The 12,253-nt window shown below is 51.9% G+C and overlaps 1 protein-coding gene across 1 annotated transcript in view; it reads right to left on the bottom strand.

Annotated features, from left to right (window-relative positions):
- Positions 1 to 1,214: 1,214 nt before the first annotated feature.
- Positions 1,215 to 12,253, bottom strand: part of LOC119108148 (transmembrane protein 117) — a gene marked incomplete in the record, with an annotated part of 17,545 nt that continues 6,506 nt past the window's right edge. The window contains 4 exon segments of the mRNA XM_037231727.1: positions 1,215 to 2,621; positions 7,949 to 8,082; positions 9,059 to 9,181; positions 10,227 to 10,331. Coding sequence (XP_037087622.1) covers positions 2,484 to 2,621; positions 7,949 to 8,082; positions 9,059 to 9,181; positions 10,227 to 10,331 — 500 coding nt within the window.

A 12,253-nucleotide genomic window follows, 5' to 3' on the forward strand; every position in this document is an offset into this window, starting at 1 on the left:
ATCTGGCTGCTACTTAAGTGCTACGAGAATGACAATTTTGGTGGGCATTGGTCACAGTGAACTAGGCTACGCATCCGTGTAGTTTTGTGGCCCAATCGTGGCCCGTTTAAACTGCAGCGTGTTTAACAACACAAAAAGCGTTAGAAGCAATGCCTAACCAGTGTTGGGCATGAATTAAGTTATAAGAAGGCTGAACGTAGTCATATCAAAAGTAAGCAAATGATTGCCCAATAGTTACCACCCGGAGGTTCATTCATGCATGCATTCAGTCTATTTAAGGGCAATATTCACACAGGTCGGACCAAGTCGAAATTCCGATACCTTTGTGCTGCGTATCCAAGAAGTTCACCCAGATAAGCAAAGTTGTTGGCAACATTATAATGGAGCCAAATGCGGTATTATAGCACACGATGTTAAAAATTTGTACCAGTTGTTGCTGAAAACTGTTCAGCTTTGCGATCAGTGGTTGCAAGGATCCTGGCCCTACCTACGCCGGCGTGTCAGGCCAGGCACGGGATTGACTGGCCGGGTCAGAGACGGCCGCTGAAGCTGCATCGTTTGCAGAAAGATTCTCTTGAGACAAGGTTGATGTACGACCTCGCTCCTAATCGCCAGCATCCACAGATGACGGGATTAAATCGCAGCCTCTCCTAAGCGAAGTGGTGGGATCAGCAAGGTGAAACTGCGGGGTGGGGGGGGGGGGGGGGGCACCTGTCCCGCTCGTGCACCAGGTTTCACGACTTGGCATGCCTCGCCGTATTGGAGTTGTCTTACAGCGAGGCACTTATCAGTACGGTTTGAGGCTGTGTGACCATGAGTCGCGCCCGCGTACCTGCCAGGCTCCGCTCATGGTAACAAACGCTGCAGCTCTATTGGGAGACAATCCACTGGGCAGCCACTGTGGCAGCGGTGGAACTCAAAGGTGGCCCTGGCCTCGTCAGAGGCACAGCAAAGCGGAAATTGATTTCAGAACTGCATAGATGCTAAACTGCTGACACCAGTTTCCTGTGCAAATGTTTAAATAAGTGAGGGAAAAATGCCTGAAATATTTAGACCATGAAGGTTTCCTATGTTTTAAGCACATATAAACAGAAACGGGTAGCGATCTTAACGGGAGTTTTTTTCTGAGACGTCTAGACTGCGAGGGAGCCTGAGGGCTATCTGCAGTCAATACGAGATGCAACTTCTTGCGTATATTGACAGTAAGTTATTATTGTACATTGTATTAACAAATAAAGCACATCAAGATTACATCGGACAATAGAGTCACCAAAATACAACATCTTCATTTTGAATCCTGCACAGATCCAATGCATCGCATAACTCATACAGCCACGAAAACGCGGGTGAAAGGTAACTTGCGCATTTGCAACGCTTGCTGGCAGTCTGTTGTACAAGCGCAATGCACGACCTTATAAAGCATTTACCCTAGGTGGAGTAGTCCCTCTTCGTACGACAACGGCATGCTGCAAAGGAGCAGTGCCAGCCACATAACTGGGAAGAAGCTCTACGATACCCCACATACGGCTTCTCCACTGCCTCTTGGGGCCACTCGGAGGTACAAAATCACAACCCATGCTGATATTTTTGCTTAGCGCTCACAACATATCCGACAAAGTTCTCTAGAGCACTCTTACCAGGGAAACCAAAGAATTTCCAAAGTCCGGTGCCAGCTTGGGTGAATTGACATCCGGAGTGTCCCTTTTCGACAACTGTCCCGCATCCTCACATGGGACTACAGCGCATGACGGGCGTAACATTTGAGTGCTCTCGGTGGGAACATGGTCTGAGGAAACTCGATCTTGTAACAATCTCCGTGCGCGGAACGCAAACATCGTGTGAATAAAAACAACCTTTTCGTTTCCGCAAATGATATGAAATCGCTCGGAGATGCACCATACACAGTTAAAGGCCAATATAAAAATATGCTGCAGGCACGCAGAATACGGGTGCAAGCACGGCGTAGGAGCTCATACTAAAGGGGACACACCCGACAGTGGTGTCGCAGCAAATAGAAACCCAAACTGCTTTTTGGGCGGCAGAAGACGACCACGGACACTGAAGCACGCATCGCATCGGCACTTGGAGTACATAGTCTGCGACGGTTATCTGCCCCGGTCAGGCACGAAACGGTGGTCTCCTGTATCGACTACGGTGCTGGTCATCGGCAGCGTGTACTCACTGACATCATAGCCACGGTCACAAACAACGCGCATGCGCAGTGCAGCTGCCGGAACCGGACAAGGCTTTCACATGGCTTCGCTTCAGCGACGACCCGCCAAAAGCAGACATCTCGTCAGCACCCGAGAACAAATCCTTAAACGTCGTTCATCAAACCATTTGGTCTTCGACAGAGAACGCACAGAAGAAGCCGTGCTCCGTCACCCACGCTGACTCTGCGGCGGCGCGCTGCGACGGCACACATAAGCGCGCGCGGTGTTGGCACTGGTCCGGAGTGGCCGGCGCTGGCGGCGGGCAGGCGGCTAACTCAGTGTCGAGTTGTCCAGCACCTCCTCCTGGTCGCTGGAGTTGGCCGGCAGCGGCGACTGACGCCGCGTATTCCGCTCTCGGCGCCACGAGGAACGGCGTCGCTTCTTCAGCCGGCCGCCGTACGTGCCGTCCTGCCAAGAGAGGCGCACGGTCACGTGCCTGCTCTACCGAGAGAAGCGCACGGTCACGTGCCTGCTCTACCGAGAGAGGCGCACGGTCACGTGCCTGCTCTACCGAGAGAAGCGCACGGTCACGTGCCTGCTCTACTGAGAGAAGCGCCTGGTCATGTGCCTGCTCTACTGAGAGAAGCGCCTGGTCATGTGCCTGCTCTACTGAGAGAAGCGCACGGTCATGTGCCTGCTCTACTGAGAGAAGCGCCTGGTCATGTGCCTGCTCTACTGAGAGAAGCGCACGGTCATGTGCCTGCTCTACCGAGAGAAGCGCACGGTCATGTGCCTGCTCTACCGAGAGAAGCGCACGGTCACGTGCCTGCTCTACCGAGAGAGGCGCACGGTCACGTGCCTGCTCTACCGAGAGAAGCGCACGGTCACGTGCCTGCTCTACTGAGAGAAGCGCCTGGTCATGTGCCTGCTCTACTGAGAGAAGCGCATGGTCACGTGCCTGCTCTACTGAGAGAAGCGCACGGTCATGTGCCTGCTCTACTGAGAGAAGCGCCTGGTCATGTGCCTGCTCTACTGAGAGAAGCGCACGGTCATGTGCCTGCTCTACCGAGAGAAGCGCACGGTCATGTGCCTGCTTTACTGAGAGAAGCGCATGGTCACGTGCCTGCTCTACTGAGAGAAGCGCACGGTCATGTGCCTGCTCTACCGAGAGAAGCGCACGGTCATGTGCCTGCTTTACTGAGAGAAGCGCCCGGTCATGTGCCTGCTCTACTGAGAGAAGCGCACGGTCATGTGCCTGCTCTACCGAGAGAAGCGCATGGTCACGTGCCTGCTCTACTGAGAGAAGCGCACGGTCATGTGCCTGCTCTACCGAGAGAAGCGCACGGTCATGTGCCTGCTTTACTGAGAGAAGCGCCCGGTCATGTGCCTGCTCTACCGAGAGAAGCGCACGGTCATGTGCCTGCTCTACCGAGAGAAGCGCACGGTCATGTGCCTGCTCTACTGAGAGAAGTGCCCGGTCATGTGCCTGCTCTACTGAGAGAAGCGCACGGTCATGTGCCTGCTCTGCCGAGAGAGGCGCACGGTTATGTGCCTGCTCTACTGAGAGAAGCACACGGTCATGTGTCTGCTCTACTGAGAGAAGCACACGGTCATGCGCCTGCTCTACTGAGAGAAGCACACGGTCATGTGCCTGCTCTGCCGAGAGAGGCGCGCGGTTATGTGCCTGCTCTACTGAGAGAAGCACACGGTCATGTGTCTGCTCTACTGAGAGAAGTGCGCGGTCACGTGTCTGCTCCACTGAGAGAAGTGCACGACCATGTGTCTGCTCTGCCGAGAGAGGCGCGCACTGTCATGTGGCTGCTTTGCCGAGAGAAGCACTCGGTCATGTGGCTACTGTACCGAGAGAAGCACACGGTCATGTGGCTGCTGTACCGAGAGAAGTACACGGTTATGTGCCTGCTCTGCCGAGAGAGGCGCACGGTCATGTGTCTGCTCCGCCGAGAGAAGCGCACGGTCACGTATCTACTCCGTGTCCCACTGTCCCGCCGAAAGCTCAATCGGCCATGTATCTAATCCATGTCCTGCTCTCCTGCAAACAGCTCAATGGGTCGTATGTCTGCGAGATGCTGTCAGATACCAACTGTCATATCTGGAAAGCATTCTGCTGATGGCCGAGGACGATGACAAGATGCAGGCATATGCCGCACACCGGTGTACCGGTGACAAACGGGGCAAATTATCAAGTATCTGACACGCAGACTGTTTGCATATTTCCTACGTGGCGTTACATGTTTCCGTAACCATTGAGGTACCTGGTTGCATGTTTATATACAGCACAACGTCGTTAACAAACGTATACATGACACGCAAATGTTCCTTACAAATCCATTATAATCTTACGTATACGTGGGAAGCTGCGCACACAAAATTAAATCACCGGTCACACACCCCACGGCTTCCATTCATAAGCATTCCATGACAAACGCTGCCCGCACATAAATCCAAATGCATGCAATGGGCTATTGGCTTTTCGCTCAAGTTTGACGAATAGGGATATGTACTCGCACATTGGCCCAAACACCTTTCTGTGCGGTTTATAATTCGAGAACGCAGCAAAATTCTTAGGCTATATCTTTTCCAACGTTTTGCATTTACTCGCATCGGATCCCGTTAAAAGCAAAACGGCACCCAAGGGCTTCATTGAAACACAGTCTGGCCCGCTTGCTTTCAGAGCTGTGAAATAACATGGTGTGTTTAATGGGTCTGCCCTGCGCAGAGTAGGCCAAAATGTTTCACTTAAGACACATCTTCCCACATTACAGATACGCTAACAAGCATTGACTGGACGGTTTCACGCCCCCTAGCCCACCCCAGCTGTGTCCCAGTTTCCTTTAACATCACGCGGGTGACAGCTTGGATTGGAGTGAGGGCAGTCCAGCTTAGCGGATACCACAAAAGGCGGATGTATTCCTACGACAATGAAGCTTTTAACCCACACCGGGCGTGGAGTCATTTTTATTTGAGTGTTGGCCGAAGGAGAGGTGACCATTATCATCATCATCATCATCATCATCATCATCAGTCATTTTCTTCTTCAGCTTAGTTGAACAAAAAACGAACAGACATGCAAGGGGTTGGCACCTAAATCATAAGCCGGAATGGGGTCATAGCTTCGCCGCTATCATGATAGAGGACATCAGCACCATTAGGTTCCATATCCACAAATGCACGACGCTCGTCAGCAATCAGACTGGGCAGCTCATGTTCCACTAATTGAGGGCTCAATTGTATCAATGGAAAACAGTAGCCCATCACTGATCGAATGTTAGCGAGTCATGAAAAGATCACCGACCTCATTTGACCGCGAAATTATCAACCAACGATTAGTGATTCGTTTCTTCGGGCATTATGCACATGCCGTGTTGCACATCTATGCATACCAACGGTCATAGAGCAGCAGAAACGAAACTTAATATCATAATCTTTAAGCAGACTGTGTGTGTGTGTGTGTGTGTGTGTGTGTGTGTGTGTGTGTGTGTGTGTGTGTGTGTGTGTGTGTGTGTGTGTGTGTGTGTGTGTGTGTGTGTGTGTGGTGTGTGTGTGTGTGTGTGTGTGTGTGTGTGTGTGTGTGTGTGTGTGTGTGTGTGTGTGTGTGTGTGTGTGTGTGTGGTGTGTGTGTGTGTGTGTGTGTGTGTGTGTGTGTGTGTGTGTGTGTGTGTGTGTGTGTGTGTGTGTGTGTGTGTGTGTGTGTGTGTGTGTGTGTGTGTGTGTGTGTGTGTGTGTGTGTGTGTGTGTGTGTGTGTGTGTGTGTGTGTGTGTGTGTGTGTGTGTGTGTGTGTGTGTGTGTGTGTGTGTGTGTGTGTGTGTGTGTGTGTGTGTGTGTGTGTGTGTGTGTGTGTGTGTGTGTGTGTGTGTGTGTGTGTGTGTGTGTGTGTGTGTGTGTGTGTGTGTGTGTGTGTGTGTGTGTGTGTGTGTGTGTGTGTGTGTGTGACAGACTGTGTCTGCAAGGGAGTCCTAGTGCAGTATCTGGCAACTGTGTCCTAGTGCAGTATCTGGCAACTGTGTCCTAGTGCAGTATCTGGCAACTGTGTCCTAGTGCAGTATCTGGCAACTGTGTCCTAGTGCAGTATCTGGCAACTGTGTCCTAGTGCAGTATCTGGCAACTGTGTCCTAGTGCAGTATCTGGCACTACCCGGACCAACAACACTGTTTTGCAATAGAGGGGCAGGCAACGCCACCAACCGTGCCAAATTTATCGACAAGGCTGTGATTTATCGCTTCTATGAAGCCCCGGAATGATGTCTCGTGGCAACTAGCCCGGAGCTGGTGATGCGGAATGATGTGTTGGAATTGAAGGTTCATCAGAGCAGCACAATCGCCCGACAGCTGAGAGCACATAAGCCATGGGGTTCAGACCTTAGCATCAAACTCCCCTTACTGCATGACAACTGTTGCTACGTCAATATTCATTTGAAACATTCGGGAAGCATGCCAAAATTAAAACGGTCACGTAAACATGTAACCAAATTCTTTATCACTAAATTCACTTTTTATTTGTTATGGCTCAAGCCAGGACTAAAGCAAATGCTGAGCGAGTTCGTTTAGTATAAACTCCAGACCCTCCAAAACCCGCAATGCGCAAGACACGTGCACATTTGGCACATTTGCACAATGCACACTTGGCGACAAGCTTGGCAGCCTCAGGAAATGCTGGCACTGTGTGTGCACTATGTCACGTGAGCCAACCCGATGTCAACATTAAGAGATGGCCTTTCAGTGTCCTTTTGGCGGTCACACATTTTCTGAGCACGAAGTAGGCAGACCGCTTGACATCAACTTAAGTGATGTAAATGATGCGAACCAAGAACGAAAACATCGCCCTGAAAATTATCAAACCCACGAGCGGCAGATTAATTGACAAAAAGCGTTAGATGCGCGAAAATCTGACGCATTGCTGCTAGAATTGCCGCAGAGCCTTGTGGAAGGCGACGACTGCTGTGCGGTCAGCGGGTCAGACCCGGGAAGAGCTACTCTCAGACGGTTTTCGCGCGTCAGACTCGGGGGGGTGGCAGCTCTCAGGCTGTGTTCGCGCGTCAGACTCGGGAGAGTACGGCTCTCAGACTGTGTGCACGCCAGACTCTGGAGAGGGCAGCTCTCAGACTATGTGCGCGCGTCAGACTCTGGGGGAGAGGCTCTCAAACTGTTTGCGCGCGTCCGTTTCGGGAGAGAGCGGCTCTCAGATGGTGTGCGCGCGTCAAACTCAGGAGAGAGCGGCTCTCAGATGGTGTGCGCGCGTCAAACTCAGGAGAGAGCGGCTCTCAGATGGTGTGCGCGCGTCAGACTCGGGAGAGGGCGGCTCTCAGACGGTGTCAGCGCGTCAGACTCGGGAGAGAGCGGCTCTTAGACGGTGTGCGCGCGTCAAACTCAGGAGAGAGCGGCTCTCAGATGGTGTGCGCGCGTCAGACTCTGGGGGAGAGGCTCTCAAACTGTTTGCGCGCGTCCGTTTCGGGAGAGAGCGGCTCTCAGACGGTGTGCGCGCGTCAAACTCAGGAGAGAGCGGCCCTCAGATGGTGTGCGCGCGTCAGACTCGGGAGAGAGCGGCTCTCAGACGGTGTCAGCGCGTCAGACTCGGGAGAGAGCAGCTCTCAGACGGTGTGCGCGCGTCAGACTCAGGAGAGAGCGGCTCTCAGATGGTGCGCGCGCGTCCGTCTCGGGAGAGAGCGGCTCTCAGATGGTGTGCACGCGTCAGACTTGCGGGAGGGCAGCTCTCAGACGGTGCACGCACGTCAGGCTCGAGAAAAGGCTCTGTTTACGCGGCGTTTCTGGTGGCTCACCTTGTTGGGAGGAAACCGGCCGTACACGATGACCAGGCTGATGAACAGGACGAAACCCAGCACGCAAGGAATAAACGTGGTGCACCGCACGCTGGTCGAGTAGCCCATGTACTTGGAGTTCATCACCATGTCCTCTGCGGCAGGGTATAGAGAGCGCTAGTTAGGAGATATGGCGTCACTGATTTCTGAACCGATCACGCCAGCGGTTTTCTAAAGAGTCGGTGACGGACGCCGCGGACATTGGTGCTGGTATGGTTCGTGCAGCAGTGTGCCCGGGCACCGAGCAGCCTAAATGAGAGCAGTGCGCGAAGAGCAAGCAGATGATACCATGGACAAAACAGAACAACGCTCGGCGGCCTGTTGCGGTTCCATCGCGCGTGCTGTGTACGTGCGTGACAAATTGGCCCATTTCCGCCCCGCTGCTAATTGAAATCGTGCGCCCGGTAGTGTCCAGTGGGCTTGCACCGCAGTGGCGCGCGCAGGAGCTGGCCAAGGGAGAGGCTGGAGATGTCTAACTGGCAGCCACGATTGGGATGGATATGTGTGTGTGTGTGTGTGTGTGTGTGTGTGTGTGTGTGTGTGTGTGTGTGTGTGTGTGTGTGTGTGTGTGTGTGTGTGTGTGTGTGTGTGTGTGTGTGTGTGTGTGTGTGTGTGTGTGTGTGTGTGTGTGTGTGTGTGTGTGTGTGTGTGTGTGTGTGTGTGTGTGTGTGTGTGTGTGTGTGTGTGTGTGTGTGTGTGTGCGTGTGTGTGTGTGTGTGTGTGTGTGTGTGTGTGTGTGTGTGTGTGTGTTGCGTGTGCGTTTGTGACATTCTGACATGGATCTCCGAATGAATACGAGTCCTGAAAAACCACCCATGGAGGAGACACGAAAAATGATGATATTGATGACGTACGCTTCAGTACTGTGCGTGCATTAATCGTACACGCCACAAGCTTGCTTTTCCTACGCTAACGCCATACCAGATGCAAATGAATGAGAGGCAATCGACTCTACCCCGTTTTTTACGGCTGATCCATGCACACCGAGCTGTATCGAACAAACTGCAGGTAAATGGGCCGATTACCCCCCCCCCCCCCCCAGGCTACCCCGTACGTGGACGGGCTACCCACCCAGTCTGTAGAGCTGGTCCGTGCTGGAGTCGGTCGTGTTGCGCGCCTTGTAGGTCCACAGCGTCAGGTTGCCAGTGAGCAGGACGGATTGGTCCATCACCGTGTGTATCTTGCGATACTGGTCTGTGAGAAGGGCCGTCCATTCCATTACGTGCCCTGCTCACCGTCCATTTACTCCCACCACGTAGCAGTACTACGTGACCTCCTCACCGTCCATTTACTCCCACCACGTGGCAGTACTACGTGACCTGCTCACCGTCCATTTACTCCCACCACGTGGCAGTACTACGTGACCTGCTCACCGTCCATTTACTCCCACCACGTAGCAGTACTACGTGCCCTGCTCACCGTCCATTTGCTCCCACCACGTGGCAGTACTACGTGCCCTGCTCACCGTCCATTTACTCCCACCATGTGGCAGTACTACGTGCCCTGCTCACCGTCCATTTACTCCCACCATGTGGCAGTACTACGTGCCCTGCTCACCGTCCATTTGCTCCCACCACGTGGCAGCACTACGTGCCCTGCTACGTGCCCGTGCCCCACACCGTCCATTTACTCCCACCATGTGGCAGTACTACGTGCCCTGCTCACCGTCCATTTACTCCCACCACGTGGCAGTACTACGTGCCCTGCTCACCGTCCATTTACTTCCACCACGTGGCAGCACTACGTGCCCTGCTCACCGTCCATTTACTCCCACCACGTGGCAGTACTACGTGCCCTGCTCACCGTCCATTTGCTCCCACCACGTGGCAGCACTACGTGCCCTGCTCACCGTCCATTTACTCCCACCATGTGGCAGTACTACGTGCCCTGCTCACCGTCCATTTACTCCCACCACGTGGCAGTACTACGTGCCCTGCTCACCGTCCATTTACTCCCACCACGTGGCAGTACTACGTGCCCTGCTCACCGTCCATTTACTCCCACCACGTGACCGTACATCAACTTGCTTATGTACACGCAACCTCAAACATGTCCAGAATGTCTGAGTCGTAAAACAAACAGGGTGTAAAGGTTTTCGAAAAAGCTACTTCAGCTACACTTCTGTGTCTCAAACCTGTCCCTTGAACTGAAGGCATAGTTAAGCTCGCTCATGCCACGACCTTTTCTGAACTCCAAAATATTCATTATCGAAAGCAACGAAGCCGATCAAATCTCTTACCTGTATACTGTCCATAATTCTTTGGCACATAAACAAACTGGTTCTTCCACATGTTCAAATCGAGTATCATCACCATGAAGATGATTCCGTAGTTGAACCATTTTCCTGGAAAAGAGAAATGCACGATGCACGAATTATGTATCGGACACACGTCGCTAATTTAGGACTTTCCCCTAAGTAACTGACGCTTGGCTGAGACAAGCTCGGACATGATAGACATGCTACTCCATAGTTAATGAGAATGTTGTTATGCCCGCCAAAATGCTTCATTTAAGGTAATGTTCCGCATTTAAATGTATATATATATATATATATATATATATATATATATATATATATATATATATATTAGGCCAAGCATCAGGTATGATGAAACCAACTCACTGATAACTATCGATATGCCTTTTTAGTGGAAAATACTGCTCTAGAAAGCGCAATTCTTTGTTTAGTAAATATGCTTTTCGATGCGTCATGGTTCCATTACGCCATCGTACATTACACAACATTGATGAAGAGCCAATTGGCGGACGTTGTATCTGAAAATCGCGCCCATGAACGCCAGATATGAACGCCTCGACAATGATCTTTTCCAGCCCTGGTCGCTGCATAGCTTATGGAATGACAGGATTTGAATGACGTTTTTATGACGTCGTCAACGGCAAGGTGGATTTGAAATACTCTCCCCGATATTCTTTTCCCAATTTTCGCGGGTTTCTGTCTCAGAAACTAGAGGGGCGTGGGTCTTAACACACCGAATAGTTTTTAAGATAGGTGCTTGATCTCAAAAGTCTAGATAAATGTGGGACACTTCCTTTAAAAATCGAAAACATTACGGACAATCAGACAGCGCCACGCCCAGGCGGCACTAGTGCGCTCGCAGGGGGTTCCCCAGATTCCTCGGGCTCGATGGATCAGGGGCTGCTCCGGTGGCATAAAGCGGGGCCGGGCCCCCGGGAAATGCCAACGGACCGAAGGGTCTATTTGGAGGCGTAATATCCGTCAACCCATCTCCGCGTGCGCTGGTTTGCACACTTATCCTGTAGCAGGGCAATCACTCCACGGCTGCTGCCATCTTCTTGGCAAGGCAGTCGAGGAAAATCCGGAAAAATTGCACACAAATACCTAAGGCTGTACTTATGCGTGCACTCAACGACTGAAAAGTGTCATATCCTTAACGTAAAGAAGAAAGTGACTATAAAAATAAAACACCAGGTTGGACAGCTACAGGCGTCTGTGAACATTAAGCATATGTTTGCGTTACGTTGGGCATGGTTGCAAGTGTTGAATGCTCTTTTATGATTCAAAGGATTCATTTTATGTACAAACATGTACCACGTACGGTTAAAGGAAAGGACGCGTTGTATGACGCTGGAGATTTGGGAAGTCATATAGATTTGCAAGCGTGTGCTTCATGTCATTTACCCACTTTTCGTTGCTCTGACACATCCCAGGTAGTAAGCAGTGAGGTCATGACCCATCAAGGCGGTGGCGAAGAAAGCAGACATTGTTTCTTCTCAATAGTGCCGGAAGTGTCTGCGTACTGGTCAACGCCAGTCCTCTCAACTGCAACGCGACATCAAGCTTTGCATCTCGTCCTGGTGACAGTTTCCACATATAGACAGCTACGGCAGGGTCCTCAGATGTGCTGTGGGACGGTCATATTCGCCATGTTCTGATTCCTATGGACGTGGGGGGGGGGGGGGGGGGGGGGCGTACCTCCGCTCAGCAAAAACATGCGGGCAGCCATTCTTTCTCTGTCAAACTCTCTCGCTATCACCGCGTCTCCTGGTATCATCCGCTGTCAACTGACCAACATGGATTGAGTGTGTTGATGCCCGTATCTTCTCTCTCTCTCTCTCTCTCTCTCTCTCTCTCTCTCTATCTCTCTCTCTCTCTCTCTCTCTCTCTCTCTCTCTCTCTCTCTCTCTCTCTCTCTCTCTCTCTCTCTCTCTCTCTCTCTCTCTCTCTCTCTCTCTCTCTCTCTCTCTCTCTCTCTCTCTCTCTCTCTCTCTCTCTCTCTCTCTCTC

The sequence above is a fragment of the Pollicipes pollicipes genome, unplaced genomic scaffold, assembly GCF_011947565.3.
Source record: "Pollicipes pollicipes isolate AB1234 unplaced genomic scaffold, Ppol_2.1 Scaffold_6686;HRSCAF=7923_pilon_pilon_pilon, whole genome shotgun sequence".
Lineage (NCBI taxonomy): Eukaryota > Metazoa > Arthropoda > Thecostraca > Pollicipedomorpha > Pollicipedidae > Pollicipes > Pollicipes pollicipes.